This window comes from Papaver somniferum, unplaced genomic scaffold (assembly GCF_003573695.1).
Source record: "Papaver somniferum cultivar HN1 unplaced genomic scaffold, ASM357369v1 unplaced-scaffold_135, whole genome shotgun sequence".
NCBI classification, from domain to species: Eukaryota; Viridiplantae; Streptophyta; class Magnoliopsida; order Ranunculales; family Papaveraceae; genus Papaver; species Papaver somniferum.
The window spans coordinates 5,631,403-5,648,040 of record NW_020622713.1 but is presented as its reverse complement, the minus strand read 5'-3'; the positions used below and the strand labels follow the sequence as shown (position 1 = coordinate 5,648,040).

General features: G+C 35.4%; 1 protein-coding gene and 2 long non-coding RNA genes across 20 annotated transcripts; 2 read left to right on the top strand and 1 right to left on the bottom strand.

Moving 5' to 3' along the window:
* Positions 1–5,592: 5,592 nt before the first annotated feature.
* Positions 5,593–8,548, top strand: LOC113333974. The gene is made up of 2 exons (XR_003352482.1): positions 5,593–5,835; positions 8,216–8,548. It is a non-coding gene; the product is annotated as an uncharacterized LOC113333974 (long non-coding RNA).
* Positions 8,549–8,706: 158 nt separating this feature from the next.
* LOC113334034 (histone deacetylase 6-like) lies at positions 8,707–9,942 on the bottom strand. Its single transcript, XM_026580383.1, has one exon. The coding sequence runs from the start codon at positions 9,940–9,942 to the stop codon at positions 8,707–8,709; it is 1,236 nt and encodes a 411-aa protein (XP_026436168.1).
* Positions 9,943–10,362: 420 nt separating this feature from the next.
* LOC113334140 lies at positions 10,363–16,638 on the top strand. Of its 18 annotated transcripts, none has more exons than XR_003352539.1 (8): positions 10,363–10,711; positions 10,982–11,058; positions 11,215–11,284; positions 11,403–11,501; positions 11,899–12,003; positions 12,968–13,174; positions 13,346–14,921; positions 15,804–16,148. It is a non-coding gene; the product is annotated as an uncharacterized LOC113334140 (long non-coding RNA). The 18 variants fall into 18 exon arrangements; XR_003352545.1 differs by having other exon boundaries at positions 10,363–11,284; positions 13,346–13,514; positions 14,005–14,115; positions 14,726–14,921; XR_003352541.1 differs by adding an exon at positions 16,586–16,638 and having other exon boundaries at positions 10,363–11,284; positions 15,804–15,870.

Here is a 16,638-nt window from a genome sequence, read left to right as displayed (position 1 = left end):
AAATCTTAGATGTGCTAAAGATAGACAATGAAAAGGTGTAGAATAATTAATGGGCTTAGAATCATTAGATAGTTCACTTAGTCTATAACTAGAGTGTTGTATGAGATTATATTATGAGTCTTGTGTGGGCCTTTTTGGCTAATCTTTAGAGTGCTTGTGTGATTAACAATTAGTCGTTATTAACAACGATCGATTCAAAGGATAATCCAGTGGATTGAACATCTCAAGGTCGGCGAGGCTTGTCATCAAAAGAGGTGGGAATCGATAACGAACTCTCTTGTATTCATTATTGTTTTATAAATCTATCTTTTGTGAAATCTATGCATATCTTTGTTACTATATGACAGAGTATGCATGTATTATTTGTGTGTAATACAAACTAGTTTTTTTTTTTATATTTTGGGATGTGATTAGATCTTTAGAAACAACTAATATCTTTGTTTTGGGAGTATTTACTTATTTTCCAAAATGTGATTCTTTCCATTCACTGGAAAGTGATTACAATCTTTATTTGTTGTTAGCATGAAAGGGAGAAGTTTTCCTTTTGATTGGTGTGAGATGTGTGCTCCCAAATGTTATATCTATTTATTGCAAAACTAGATAGGCCTCGTTGGGCTGAATATTATATAGGTCTGGTTTTAATTTGGCCATTATATTTTCCCAATTTTTGTACGGGGGCAACGCATGTCTCATACATGGCTGTTTACTGTTCTTTTAAATTACTTTCAAAAGATATTATATTATGTTTTGGTGTTTAGAGAAAGTGATGTTGAGAATCTTATATAAGATTGTTGGATTTACGCGGTGTATATGGCTCTACACTGTGTAAGCACTTCGGTCGGATATAATGTTATTACCATTTGTTTCCTTTGAATACTTCCTATGTAGAGTGCGCGTAGAATAAGGTACTGGTAAGGTACATATCATTCATGACTTGAGGACGGAAACCTCATGGGCGCTTTAGTGATCATTGAAGAATCTGCAACAGTCATGCCTTGCTACTCCGAAGGAAGACGTCGCTCAACTATTATTTATATTGTGAATGTGTGCCGGTTTATTGGTTGGTAGGACTTTATATTATCAGTACAATTTACTATCTTAATATGTTTTATTCTGTTTTCCGTTTTTCTAACGGTTTTCAGTAAAACCAGCATTGTCTTTAAATCATTCTAGTGATTACTTGAAAGTTAGTTGTTATTTCTATGGGGCACCCCTTTTAGGGATGATGTGCTCACACATTCCCACTTTCAGTTTCAGAGACAGATTCAGATCAAGTTGTGCATGTGGCGATGAAAGCTTCGAGGGGTTGGTTTCGTTAGTTGGTTAGCTTCCGCTATGTTTATTTTCGTGTTTATATTCTATTTGTAAACCAACTCATTATTAAATATGTATCACTTGAGAGGAGTTCTTGTATTTAATTCAGAGAGGGTTTAAATTTGGGTTAATCTTTGTTTATAACTTTTTTTTTAGTGTTTTAAATAGATGATTTGGATCGTTGGTGCCTCATTTTATAACTAATCTCTTGAATTAGTCAACTGCTATCTTAGGGGGCGCTACATGTATATTCTGCCTTATGAGATGTAAATAATTCATTAAAATCCACTTTCATTTTATCTAACCATTTTTTTTACCAATCTTTGTTTCATCCAAGGAATGTCATGCACAATCAAGTCTTCTAATATTACTTGCAATCCACGTTCTTTTTCTCTTGGAAAAAGAAGCACCTCAATAAACAATAAAGGATTCATGTTATCATACTCACCCCAATACTTGTTGTATTTTAGTAACATCTTCTCACCCATATGGCTTAAGTAAGGATCACGAGATTTTTGCCAATCATTCAAATCTGCACGAACATCGTTATTTCACCAAAAATGTATGCGAAGTGACATAGGTAGAACCAGAGAACTCAACGGTGGCTTCATAAAATTCTTGTAGAATAGTACTAATTGTTATCTAAGTAAGCATCAAAAGTTTTCTAGAAAATGTGAAAAAAAAACATAAACACATACGAGGCAAGAAATGATAAATAACCCTGGTTCTGAATTCCATAACATGTACCAAGTTTACAACATGACAAGCGACGAACTACTAGAGGACAATAAAAGACTGTACATCTGAACCATCATAACCAGTCAAACAATCCAAGGTCCCCAGTCCACATCATACTAAAAGAGCTACAACAATGTCTTGTGGTATTCTTTACGATAAGAAAAAGATGACAAGTTTCAGTAAATTTCTTAACCCAGTTCAGTTGTATGTAAAAAGAAGATTCAACGAGTAATCATCAAAAGTTAAGACTAATTTAAAGAGAATGAGACCTTGTTTATGGCAGTCTACAATCTATCTACTGGTTTCAGACCTTGTTTTGTATCATGCAATCAGTTCTAAAATGGTTGATAAATAAAGATAAAATACCTGTAGAAACTGAACTAGGACTCGAGCATTAGCCCAATCATACTTTTCAGGAGCATGCACACGAGGCTTTTTCTTCTTGACTTTTCTCCGACCATCTAAGGGTTCTTCAGAAGCATCAAAATCAGATGAACTAGATTCATATTCATCAGGAACATCTGTACTATCAATATCATCAATATTATCACCCATTTTTGGTTCATCGGGAATGTCGAAGATAAACCTCTCACGAAATGCTTTATCTGACCGTCCTAGCCTTATAAAGACCTTTTCATATTTTTCGCAGCATCCAACATCAAGTAGATGGAGTTCCATCTTGTTTTCACATCTAACATTAATCCCTTCTTATATTCTATTCTTTCTATAGATACAACTTCTAAGAACCTCTTCATCCTAGCAGGAGAGGCTGTGACGTATTTAACCACTGACCTGATTCTGGCCACTGAAGTATGATACTTCTTCAACCCATCCTTAACAACTAAAGCTAATACGTGGGAAGCACATCTAACATGTAAATGTTTGCCTCCAATAATCGACGATCCCCAACTTATAACTCTCTCCTTGACATATTATATTGCTTTTTTATTTGCAGATGCATTATCGAGAGTGATGGAGAACACTCTCTCAATTCCTCACTCTATAAAACACTTCTTCAATGTTCTTCCAATATGTTCGCCTCCATGACTAGTGATTAAACAAAAACAAATGATTCTTTTGTGTAACTTCCAGTGGTCATCAATAAAGTGAGCAGTAACTACCATGTAGTTGTAGTTCTGAATAGACGTCCAAGTATCTGTTGTGAGACAAACTCTAACCTTGTTCACCTTGAAATAGTTCACCAACTTGGCCTTTTCAGTCACAAACAGCCTGCAAAGATCACGATAGACGGTCATCCGAGATGGAAGTTTGAACCTCGGCTCAAGATACCTATAAAATGTTATGAACCCTTCACCTTCAACCATTCAGAAATATTGTTCATTTATGATAATGAAATTTATCAAGGCTCTCCTATATGCTTCTTGACAAAACGTAGCCCCAACCATACGTTGTTGATCTCCCAGATTGCTAGGCTGACCGAGAGAATGTTGTCCCAACTGCGCAGATTCTAGTGTATCCAAATACTTCTGACACTTAGTCAAATGATAGTTCAAATTTGATGTTCCATACTCCTTACCACCAGCCTTATATTTACCACATTCACAGTAGTTACATTTCCCCCATGTAATACCAGCTTCATCAACACTCCTTTCAAAATGCTCCCATACCCAAGATGTCCTCTTCCGATTCATACTTTCTCTGACCTCAGGTTGAGAAGATGGTGGAGGTGGAGGTGGCGGAGATGCAACATCACCGACCCTTCGTTGCACAGATTGAGATGCAGCTTGAGAGGGAATATGAGGTCTCGTTGACGTCACTTATGTAATCTCAACCATGTTTCCTCACACTAAGCATGCACAAACTAAACCATGTTTAGTGACTTTTTCTGATGTGAAGAAATACGTTTACGACAAGATAACTAGACGAAACCATAACCAACAAGCAATAATTAAAGAAGTCAAACTCAATAACTGATTTGCACTAGCACTTAAACAACACAAATTGAAGGAAGAGTACCATAACAATGTGGAGCTGATGAAGATTTCTAATCACTATGCAGAACAAAAGGTCCGGGTCTTTAAAATTTCGTTTATGTCAGTTACTCTACTCGGGAGAACTCTTCTGTGTCTCTGTCTAGTGAGTAGTGGTGACACCTAAACCTAAAGAAAGCTAATAACACAAAGAAGGAAATCAGACATCACAATTCACATTCTTAGAGTACTGAGGAAATCATTATCAAACAGGTGGCGTTACATTTCACCAGTTAACAAAGAAAACAGTAGTTTGGTTGCAGAATAATTGTGTGGTATCGAGGGACTTACCAATCAGGTATCAACACATGCACACTGAAAAAAATCCAAAATATATATGGGGATCAAGTCCATGTGCAACTGTTATTTACATTTCTGTTTCCGTTTGATCCGGTAATCCATAGTTTTGTTGTCTCCGGTTATCGGTGGTAGAAAAATAATAATTGATAAACACATTGGATAATATAGAATGAATTGACAGTAGTACAGTAGTGACACATTGGATAATATAGAATGAATTGACAGTAGCACAGTAGTGATAATATAAAATTATTTCAGCTACACAAAACCCTCCTAGTATTTGGGTAAAAAAATGGAAAAGGAAATCTGGGTTTAGTGAATTCACCTGAAAATTAGTTTGGATTTCAAATCAGGAATTAATTGAGGAGGAGGAGGAGGAAGAACCACTTATTAAACCCTTCATTAGCTTTAAACACTCAGATTCCTCGTATTCTGCAACAAATTCATATCAAACAATGTACATCAATAATCTCAATTAAGATTAGCTATGATTGGAACTATGTCTAATCAATCATATATTGGAACTGTCCTAATCAATTAAGATTACCTAATATCGTATCCTGCAACATCCATGAAATCGTAAAACCCTATGATTTTTCAATCAATTTAACACAAAAAAATAAAATGAAACGAAATAAACTTTGAAGTTAGATCTTACCTTGAATCAACCGAGTAAAGGGTTCTAAACGAGATCCGTTAACAGCTTTAAATTTGATATGCAACTTGAGAGGTGTGAGAGGTACTGGTAAATAAAGAAGGTTTTATGCTTATGCGTTATGGCTTCACAAGAATCATCCTAAAACCCTAGCTATTAATCTCAGAGCCATGGCTGATTTCGGGTACTTCAAAGATTTACCTGAGATTCTATTGAAAAAGAACAAGGTGGAAGAAATGGTTGAAGGAGAAAACGAGAAATGATAGTTTTCTGTATTAGATTTAGATCGATTTGACAAAAGACATGGAGTTAACATTTTACCCCTTGTTTGTTTTAAAATAACGGAACAATGGACACGAGACTAAAAAAAGGACAAGGATTATTTGGTCTTTTACATATATTAGGCGGGTGAGCGGGTAGGATAGGATAATTTCGGGTTTTATCCGTCACCCTATCCATTTGACGACGGATAAAATAATGTTTAACCGTCACCATACCCGTCAAATATCGGATAGGATAAGATACGGGTAAAAAGTTATGACGGGTAGGATAGGATGGCGGGTAAGGGTAGGATATGTGCGCCCCTCCCCAGTATCTATCAGATCGTCTACCGCTTTCCCATTTTGATTTCTTGAACCCTGAAACGAAACCCCAATTCTGTAACCTCCCGAATCAATTCAATTGATCTTGCAGCAGCAGCAGCAGCAAAAATGGGCGTGGCATCCCGTACCAGATCCAAATTGAAGGAAAAATCAAGATTAAAGCAAGAAGAAGCAATATCTCGGTGGAAAAATGTTCCTGAAGAAATATCTGATGAGATATTTTGGAAATTACCAGGTAATTCAATCTTGTCATCCAGGTGCGTCTGTAAGCTTTTCAAGGATCGTCTTTCTAAACCTAGATTTATCAAAAATCATGTTAATCCTTCGATTCAGACCAAGAACAGCAACCCTAAACTCTTGTTTAGTGGTCGCTCGCCAACGACTCCCCCTATGATTTACTCTATGCCATTAGATTATGCCTCAATTTCATCATCATTACCGAAACCAGCACTTCTGCTTAATTACCCATTTGAATCTCCCACTAAAACATATTGGCAACATGGGTTCATGTAATGGCTTAATTTGCATAAAGATTCTTAGGGAAGATAGAGTTGATTATGAAAGGGGAAACCAGGAGACCAATTATTTTAGTATTTTGAATCCATTCACAAGACAATATAAGGAATTCAAAATGCAAACAGTGAGAAAACGTGGTTACGACATAGCCTATGGATTTGGTTATGATAGCAACATCGATGATTACAAAGTAGTGGCAATATCGGATGTTGCTCCAATGTTGAAGTGTATTCAGTAAGATCGAATTCACGGAGTAATATTCAATGCACGGTCATATACTCATTTCATGGAGGTTATCAATATGGATGTCCTGGTGTGTTTTTCAATGGAGCTCTTCATTGTTTCTGCTGTAGTGCAACTTGCTTTGCGAACACTTGCTTGTTTCAATTCTAAGGTGTGTTTAGTCATTTATTGATGCTGATATTTTTGGTGAAGCTAGTCTCCATATCGAATATTGCTTAACACTTTGTAGAACTTGTAAAATACTCCAGATCCATATACCCGACGGCTTGAAAGATTCTTTAAGTGGGTCTTTGTTGTAAAATATCTTGCTCTTGTGGCATTGTGTTCTGTTAAGAATCTCCACGCTAGCTTGGATAACATGGCAAGGTTAAAAAGATGGGGATTTTTAAAGCCTAATCCACCAAGTCGTTTAGGAAGGAAAAGAGAATTCCAAGCTGTAAATTAGTTTATCTTTTGAGTTTGCTTTGCTCTAACAGTACTGTCTGAATTTGATTCTGAAGTTGTATAGTGGATTATGGCATAATGAAATAGATCCGTCGAATTCAGAACAGACTATATTTGAGTTGACCTCCCTGTTTGGTTAGTAGTTTACCTTGCCATCCTTGCAGCTTATGTGTTTTCTCTGTGATTTGGTTTTTGAGTACTTTGAGTGTATATATAGCGGAACATTCTGGTGAAAAGTTTTGCTTGTTCTTGATATCTTACTGACATGCATCTTTTACCATCCTTACTGTTGCACATGAATATAAACTTACAAAATGTAAGAACAACCGAGTCAGTAAGATCAATGTAGTTAGAAACTCTACACAGTAATTTGTAAGACGTTGTATTTAGTTGATATTAGAAGGTCAAGACTGGATTTGATAGCTGAATTTGTAAGAGCAGTTTTTCCATAAAGATTCTTGAGTTTGATGTACTATATGTAGGTGTTTGATGTCGTAAAACGAGAGCTTTGTAAGTGGAACTAACTTAGAAGTATCCCGATTTAGTGAGAGCCCAATGAGTACTATCATCAGTATGCTGAAATAGCCTGATTTGAGCGATTTGTAGAATATGAGAAGAGCCAAAACATTTTTGTAGCTTGGGAAGGTTCCGTTGAGGTCTATTATTTTGAATAAAATGCGAGAGGGGAAATTGCAGAGGGAACTTCTGAGTTAGGAGGTAACTAAATAGGAGAAGTCATAAGCCAGTGATGTTGCCAAGTATTAATGGATTTACCATTCAGTACGTTCCATATGTTATATTGCTTATCAGTTTGTAGACCTTGTAACATTCCTTCAGATCCATGTGTACCTGATGGCTTGAAAAATTCTCTAAGCAGGTCTTTGTTGTAAAATATCTTGCTCCGCATTGGGTTTTGTCAACAGTCTTCAGGCTAGCTTGGATAACATGGGGTAGTGAAATAGTGCCACTGAATTCAGAACAGACTGAAATGGAGTTGACCTCCCTATTTGGTTTAGTTGTTGACCTTGCAGCTTATGTTTTTCTGTGTGATTTGCTTTGAATACTTTGACTGTATATATTGCGGAGCATTCTGGTGAAAAGTGTTGCTTTTTCTTGATATCCTAATTACATGCACCATTTAGGATCCTTACCTGCGTATGAGAATTAATTTACAAAATCTAAGAACGACTGAGTCAGTAAGGTCAGTATTGCAATTAGTTAGAATCACACAGTTTTGTTGTTGGCATGATGCAATAGACAAGGTCATGCAACACAACATTTGGATTTACATGGAGTTATACTTTTATGAGATTTTTAATTGTAATTAGGTTTGTTTCCACTTTCTTATTTTCCGATTATTATCTTCTGTTTCATGTAATTTTCACTCTACTAATTCAATTTACTATTTTCAGATGAACAGGTACTGTCGAAGAAGGCTCCAAGGTCTCGTCATTTAGAAGAATCACCACAACAATATAATCATTGCTTTTGAGTACTTTGACAGTATAAGTTCACAGTTGTATTTTAGAATTTCAAGATACCGCCAATATAATGTACGTTTTCACCGAGATCTTGTAAAAATATTCTTTTTTACTGTGATTGTTGTTTGCAATTCTGATTGCTTTTTTACTCTTTGTTTACCAGTATCTGGATTTATTTATTTTTATTTTTGTATTGTGTGCAAACTTGCCTTGGTTAAATGTGCGTTCAGTGTGTCATTAGGCACACGAATTACTGTTAAGCAATATAATGATCAATTTTAAAGCTGCCAAACAATATACATAATGAAAAATTACTGTTTTTATTTCTAAAGAATGTGTAGGAGTGTGAGATCTTTATATGCTTCTTTAGACTTTCCTCCATGAATCCCGTAGGCTGTCGATCTTCCTTGTCCATGAATTATTCACCTTTCATCCATATCCTCCTCTTCCTCCACTGGGGGTTCAGTTGTGGGTGGTCTCTCTTGAAACTGTACACTTGGGGCATGCTCCATATCCGAAAGTCGGTCCAACAGAATGGTCCTTAATTTGTCCAAATATTTAGGTGAGTTTTCATTCTCCATTCTGCTTATATCGAAATGGAGGACATTGTCTGGACCAAAGTACTCCATGTATTTGTTCCCTTCGGGCAGATTGTTATCAGGCTCCTTTCCAACTGCAACTGCTGTCTCGTAGCACCAACAGCGTGCGACATTTCGTATGGTATAGCCTCCACCACCTAAGACCATCAAAGGCACGTTGAAGGACCTAAGATATCTTAGACAGTCTGCGTGACCCTTAATAGATAGATTGAAGCAACCTAACCTATCACCAGATAATGAATCTGCACCACATTGAAGAACAACTGCTTTTGGCTGATAAACCTCCATGACTTTCTGAATAATTGGACGGAACAAACCTCGAAAGCTGTCATCATCGATACCATCACCGAGTGGTACATTGAGTGCATAGTTCTTTCCATTATGCACACCAATGTCGTAAACTTGCCCAGTTCCAGGAAAATAGTCCCCGTACTTATGAATCGAGACAGTCATGACTCTATTTGTAGATAAAAATGCCTCCTCTACTCCATCACCATGGTGCACGTCGATATCGACATACAAAACACGTTCATGATTCTTGAGCAATTCAAGAATTCCGAGAACGATATCATTAACATAACAAAACCCTGACGCTTCACACTTTTTAGCATGATGTAAACCCCCAGCCCAATTCAAAGCAATATCAGCATCCCCTCTATTCAGTTTAGCAGCAGCTCCAATAGAACCACCAGCAGAAGCTTGGCAAAACTCGAACAAACCCTCAAAAACAGGACAGTCTTCACCAACACCAAACCTCTTTAGATGATCACCTGATAGAGATTCAGGACTAACAGAAGATAAAAAGTTAACGTAATCATCTGAATGGAACTTGGCAATATCTTGGGGCGTAGCTGCATATGGTTTACAGATTTGCATTGATTTATGAAGTCCATAACCTTCTATTAAGCTGTGTGCCATACGAATTCTATGTGGTTTCATCGGATGATCCCGGCCGTAATAATAATCACCTATAGTTGGTTCATAGAAATATGAAACATTACGTTTCTTGCCATCGATTCCTGGTGTTTGCAACGAATTCCCTGACTTGTCTTCCTCCATTAAAATAACTCTTTTATTTCTTTGTTGTCTCTCGGCAAAGAAGAAACTATAGAAAATAGTGATGCTGTGGTGTGGTATACATATATACACACATGCACCTTGATATTCTATTTCCTGTTCTGTGTTAGTTCAGGATTAATTTCCTTTTCCTGGCAGGATACAAATTCAGAAGTAGTTCCACTTCCAGTTGTAGTTCTGGAGGCTTCTATCACTGTAATAAAAAAAAGGTGGTGTTTAACTTTGAGATTTGAGAGTCATTAGACGGACAGGATTGAACCGAGAGGCTCATCTGGCGGTCCCTATCGTCCTGATCGAGGTATGACTTGGACGGCTGTGAATGAAAGGGGGCCACACTTATGAAACTCGAGTTTTACCGTATATATCACCTCACAGTTTTATGGAAATCATTCCGATGTTTATCACAGATGTCGAATACTTTTTACCTTTCGAATTCGAAGTTTTTTCACTATATTCTGAATAATTTTTCAGATTGATTGTGTAAAATCGAGATCTTTCACTCACATCCGCATAGTTGCAGTGGTTCTTATTTTACTTTTATTTAAATCTACGAATGGAAACCCTAATTGCACCTTACTAGCATAGTTGCAGTGGTTCTTATTACTAGCATCATCAGATCATTAAAACGAATCGATCTGCCTCTTTCATCTCCCTTTGGATCCATCTCCTCTACTAAGCCAGGATAAAATTCTCAAAAATGGAGACTCATCCATCAGAGGAAGAAACAGAGGGGAAAATCATCTTTCAGGCTGTAAATTTTCAACCAAATCTCTCACCATTTATTTCGGTGTTAAATTATTGCTAAAAAATCATTGATACCCTTCTTCAAATCGTTCATACCCTTTTTCAGTATCTCCATGTTTCACCAAATTCGAACTTTTCTCTCAATTTGAAAATCAGTGATGCTACCTCACAGTCCCAAACTGAAATTCTAATCCTATTTTTTGTTTAATTTTAATTGATTTTAATTTTTGTTTTAGGGGGTTATAATGCATTGTTGTTTTGATTCTGGAATAAACAGATGATTAAGTTCAAATCCTAACCTAATTATTTGGTGCTTATTGGGTGTTATTTTGCTTCAATCTAATAAGAGTCTGGGTAAAAAAGTCATCACATTCTTTTAATTTTAGTTTTTCTAACTCATCAATTTCATGTAAATTGAACTTCTTAGTTTAGATGGGTATAAGTAGATGATGATGTGTGATTGTTGTCCTTTATCTTGATCAGGGTTACCACTTTTTGTTGATTTTGCAGGTGGATAAAAGGGTAAGAGTAGGATTCATCAAAATAAAATAATTGATTTGGATTAATGTTTGGTAGAGAGGTATCTGAATAATGTTGATTCTTTGTTCATCAATTTTCTCGGATTTATATTTTACATTAATTTTGATTTGGATAAGTGGTTGTTTATTTTGATTTGGATTAGTGGTTGTTTGCGGCAGTGACCTGGATGCACAATGGCTTCATGATAATGGAGTTTGGTTTGTAGCGAGATTAGTGTTGTTTGAACCAATCTTTATGCATCAAATGAATCTTATGAGGTATTGTTCTTTTAACTGATTTGTGAAATTGATTTTATAACTAGGTAAAAAGATTGTTTTGTCTAACCATCATTATTTTCCTCTCCTTATCTCTAAAATTCTAGATGGTGAAGCCTATGCTATAGATGCTTATGATGATGACTAATCAACTTCTTCAGAATCATAAGACACTTTCCTTCTGTTCTATATTCCACTGACTTTAAGATTTTCATGCTGTTTTGCTTAAATTTAATAGAAATTCTGTGCGTTTTTGCTAAATTGCTGAGTTTGTGATTTTACAGGAAAAGAACAAGGAAATATTTTAGTACTGCAATTCTTAAATGTAGGAGTTTGTCGTACTTCTTAGAATGTATTTGTTGATGTAACTCTAATGCAATTGTTTGAGTGCTCTTTTTAGGCATGTAAATTGAAACTCGGAGATTTTAAAGGAGCATCATTGGACACAGAGTTCGCCATGCGCGACGGGAAGGATAATGTCAAAATTTTGTTTGTTCAAGGACAGGTTGGTACCACTCCCAATAGCACAAAATTCTTAGCTGAAACAGCAAGCATCCAGGGCTTTACATAACACAGTAGAAATCGCTCCACGTCATGACACTTATATTTGGTGGTTTAACACAATTAGTACCAAACTGATTTTAGTTTTAGTACAATCATATTTACAATTGGAGTTTAAATGACACTTGAAGTTCTCATCATTGATATTGTTCTCTTCAACTGCAAGTGGTATATCAACCGTATTGTCTAGGCCTTGAGGTTCATATCAAATGCCCATATGTTTTCTTTTGCTGCTTTACCCTGCATTCCTACTTTACATATTTGATAGAATTGTAATTTAAGGAGTAATTGTTTGTTGAATTATCAGGCATACATGGCATTTAATGATGTGACGATGTTGTGGATACCTGATATATCATCCATTAACAAGTACAACAGAACGTTACCTCCACTAAATTCTTTCCAGAACCCTACTTCTTCTGCAACTCTTTCAGTGTACTTACAGCAAAAAAAAAAAAAAAAAACCTAGAGCGGAAACCTTAAACCCTACAGAAGAAAAATGTACAGATTAGCTTCAAAAGTTGCTTCGTCAATCATGTCTTTGGATCGAAATAAAGCTCTTTTAAACTGATAAATTGCTTCGAACTTTTCATGGGATTTGGTGGATGGTCATAATTGTTTTCGTGGAAAAAGTTAAAGGGAGACAGTGTAGATCATAAAGCTGCTTCTCCTCTATTACTATGCCTGATCTCATCGCATTATCCTTAATAGAAGCAGAGACCATAGTGTGATATTGTGTTAGTTGTTCTCATATTTCGCCATATGCTTTCATACTAATTCCAGTGAACATCGCCTTTCAAATAGAAATTTACTGTTTTGATTTTACTTTTTCACTCATAGTATATTTATTAGTATGAATAACAACTTAATCTGTTTGATGCTTCTTTTTTCTTTTTAAATTCTTGCAGAAACTAGCAACAACTAGGATTTGAATAAACTATTGGAATAAAATATTGCAGAAATACGTGTTCAAATGGCGAGATTCAAAACACCCGCACACAATGATGAAACTACTCGAGTTACAGATAGCCGGTTATGGAATTATTCCTTGATATGGATTAATTCCATAACTGGAATTAATTTCAGTTCATTGATATGGTTTTCTACTGTAGTAGGTATGCCACATATCTTTTCAAAAAGAAAAATAAATAAAACTATTAGACGACGCCTTTGTATGTATTTTATTTTTCTCCTTAATCCATTGACATTTCCCCTGCTTGATTTAAATGTTCAAAGAATTGACTAGCAAGAGAAATGATTAAAGTTTTTGCAGTTTTTTCTTGCAGGTTTTTTCCGGGTAAAGTCAAGTCCGATAGATTCTCGTCCAGGATTATATCTTGGGGTTTTCCATACATGTTTCTATTCAGTGTCGTCTAATATCTGCGTGAATTGTTCTCCTATCAGGGATCTTCCTGCATATTTTCCCATGATGCAACTCCCTTGAAGAAATCCAAGGTACAATTATTTCAGGCTTCTACGAAATACCTTTTAAGCAATCACTGTCGTGATTATAGTTTTTTAGTTCCTTTTTTCAATTAAATTTATAGAGAGTATCAAAAGGTCCATCATTTCCTTTTTTTTGATGGTATTAATTTAAATTTCTATTTTGAACTCTCTTTATGTTATTGATTGAATTAGTATAATATCTGGAGGAGCCTTGAAAGGGTATTCATCCGCATAGTTAACTCAGGAAAGCTATCTTTCATTACACTAAAAAATCATCTATCGTGTTTTGATATCCGACCCTAATTATCCCCTTTTGTCTCGGTGTTAATTTGACACTAAAAAATCCCATATTTATTAAAAGAAATTAGGTTGAGTTTTAATTCATCTCTTCAAAGAAAAGAGATGATGAGTAAAGATGGATGTATCCTTTTACTCTTCCAGAAGAAAGAAATCCTAAGTTCTTTCTTCCATGTTATTCTTTTTGCTCTTTGTGCTCTAGGTTTCTGGCCGTTAAAAATTTGTTACGGAAGGAATTTGAAACCTAGGTTTTAAATGTCAATATTATCAAGAATACGATGAGGTGGGGGAGTGATGGAGATTTGCCGATGAGGTATTTTGATTTCTGCTTCCATATTCTTTCTAAATTTGTGGGATTTTAAATCTTGAATTTTAATTATGGATTTTGAATAATTATTAATATGAAATATGAATTGGGGTTTTGTTCATGTTACTGATGGTACAACTCTGGGGGCTTTGTGTTACCAAACATTGATTGTCCCTCACATCACTTGAGAATGAATCTATGAATGTTGTTGAAAGTTGAACCTAACGTTACAGGTCCATCTTATATCTTCTTTTTTGTTGTTGATAGTTAAGTCCATATTATACCTGCATATTTGTATTCAGCAGCGATGATTCACTTGAATAAACCTATATGAAATTATTGAAAATCCAATAAATTTAAGTGAAACATTATTGAATTTGCTTACCTCTATAATGACATCCCCTATGAGTATTTATCTTACCACCAGCTAATGAATCTTGATCATGTGTATATTGTATAATCTCTAATAATCTCTAAATTGTGTGTGTATATTTTTGAACCCGGGTAGTGACTGTAGTGAGGTGTGAAGAAGTTTACGTGCTTATTTTTCTAAAATTTAAATATTTATTCATAACTGCACGCGAAGTACCCACACGACCCTTATTTTGTGGTGAAGCAATTCTGGAGTTAATGAATATCAAAGAAGTTACTTTTTTTTAAAGCTCAGCACTCCTAATTGGGTCTTTAATACCTTGCTGTCTTGCCACAACTTGCACATCTCCTTGATACTCTATACTTTCTACCCTCCACAACCAAGAAGTATTTTCGCCAGGAAGATGAGGCGGTTTTCACTGCGAATGACACAGATATAGGTAAATATCCATCTAATCATTTTCTTCCTACTGATGTAATTGCTAATAGTGAAATGTTTAGGAGAGTTCTCTTTGTAACTTCTCTGCAATGATTCCCAAGTTATCTGCCATGTATCATTTTCTTACATAATCTATGGATGAGCATGGTAATATGGTGTTCTCTTTGTGCTTTTCTGCATGTATTTAGGACTTGCTTCTTATGTTTTCGCAAAAAATTCAAACGTTCTAGGCGTGTATCTGAATCATTGAATACGGAATAGTTGGGTCAATTAAGGAATTATATTAACAAAGGAGAGTGTTTTCATAGAAATCTATTCCCATTCCAAAGGTCTTAAGTTGACATAATGATCTGCGAATTTGTGAGTTTATCATGATGTTCTGTTTAGAGGAGTGAAATTGGATGCTCCTTCAGAAGAATCATTTCTGGATTGGATGAATACTCACTTTGTATAGCATCTATTTTGGTATGATTAATTGTAAAAGCTTATTTGTGGCTTTCATGATTCTATCTCTTTTGTCCTGTCTAAAGAGTTCCTTACAAACTCCAAATGTTGAGTACACACATAGATGCTGCAATCCTCAGCTTAGATTGGTTTTGACTCTTTTCATGGTTGGTTGCTTGCAACTTTTTTGGGTCTGTTTTGTCCTGTATAGGATTTTTTTGGGTCTGTTTTGTTTTGTATAGATTTATTGAATGAATGTTTGAGAAGTTTTTAGGCTCCTAACTTTTTGTCCCTTAGTTTTCGAGTTTGATCTCCATCTTTTGTTCTGAAGTACTGTAATTAATTTGGACTTTTGATATTTTTTTGATGAGTGCATTTGTTATTTGTTGTTTCTATTATATCAACGACTCACCCATCTCTGTTACTGTTTTCTTTGTAGGTTCAGTATGGCTTTAAATATCTTGAAAATTAATCATCTATATATGGCTTGCAACTACCAGTCTAGGGTAAGGTGTTAGTTTTCTCTTATTATCACTGATTTTCATTTTACTTTAAGTTTGCATGTTCTTATTAAAGTATTAACATGGAAGTCTCCCTACTACAGTTGTAAGACTTTACTTTCATTTCATACCTCGGAGAGTGATATTATTTGGGTCATTTAAACAGATAATTTATCTGCCTCCGATGAAGTTTGTTGCATCTATTTTACTGTCATTGTAGTTGCAGGAAATCCTACAACACACCCCTTGTATTATCATGACTATGATTTCTAGATCTAAACTTATTTGATATGAAAATAAATATAAAAATAATGAAAATAAAAAATAAGACACAAGATTTACGTGGTTCGATCAATTTGATCTACATCCACGGGGTTAGGTTTCACTATGATCATTGAATTACATATGAATTACATTGAGACTCCATTAATGAGTATTTGAAGCTCTCTCTCTCTTTCTCTGGTTTTTGGGGAAGAATAAGAAGATAATAATACCAGTCCCTCTTCTCTCTCCTACCTTTCTCTTTATATAGGATGCTCCCTAGTGGATGACAGCTCATATTTTCTTTTATTTCATATTCTCCGTGCGACATTATCGCACAGCCTTTTATGAATCTCGCACACTTTTAAATACTTGTGCGATATTTGGATCCTACATCTTTCCTCTTTTTTCTTGAATATTGTTTGAAGAGTGATCTTCAGGAAAAAATCCATTGTTGTAGTTGTTGGAGCGAGATACGTGTTGTTGGAGTAGTCTTTGATCTTTGTTGATGAA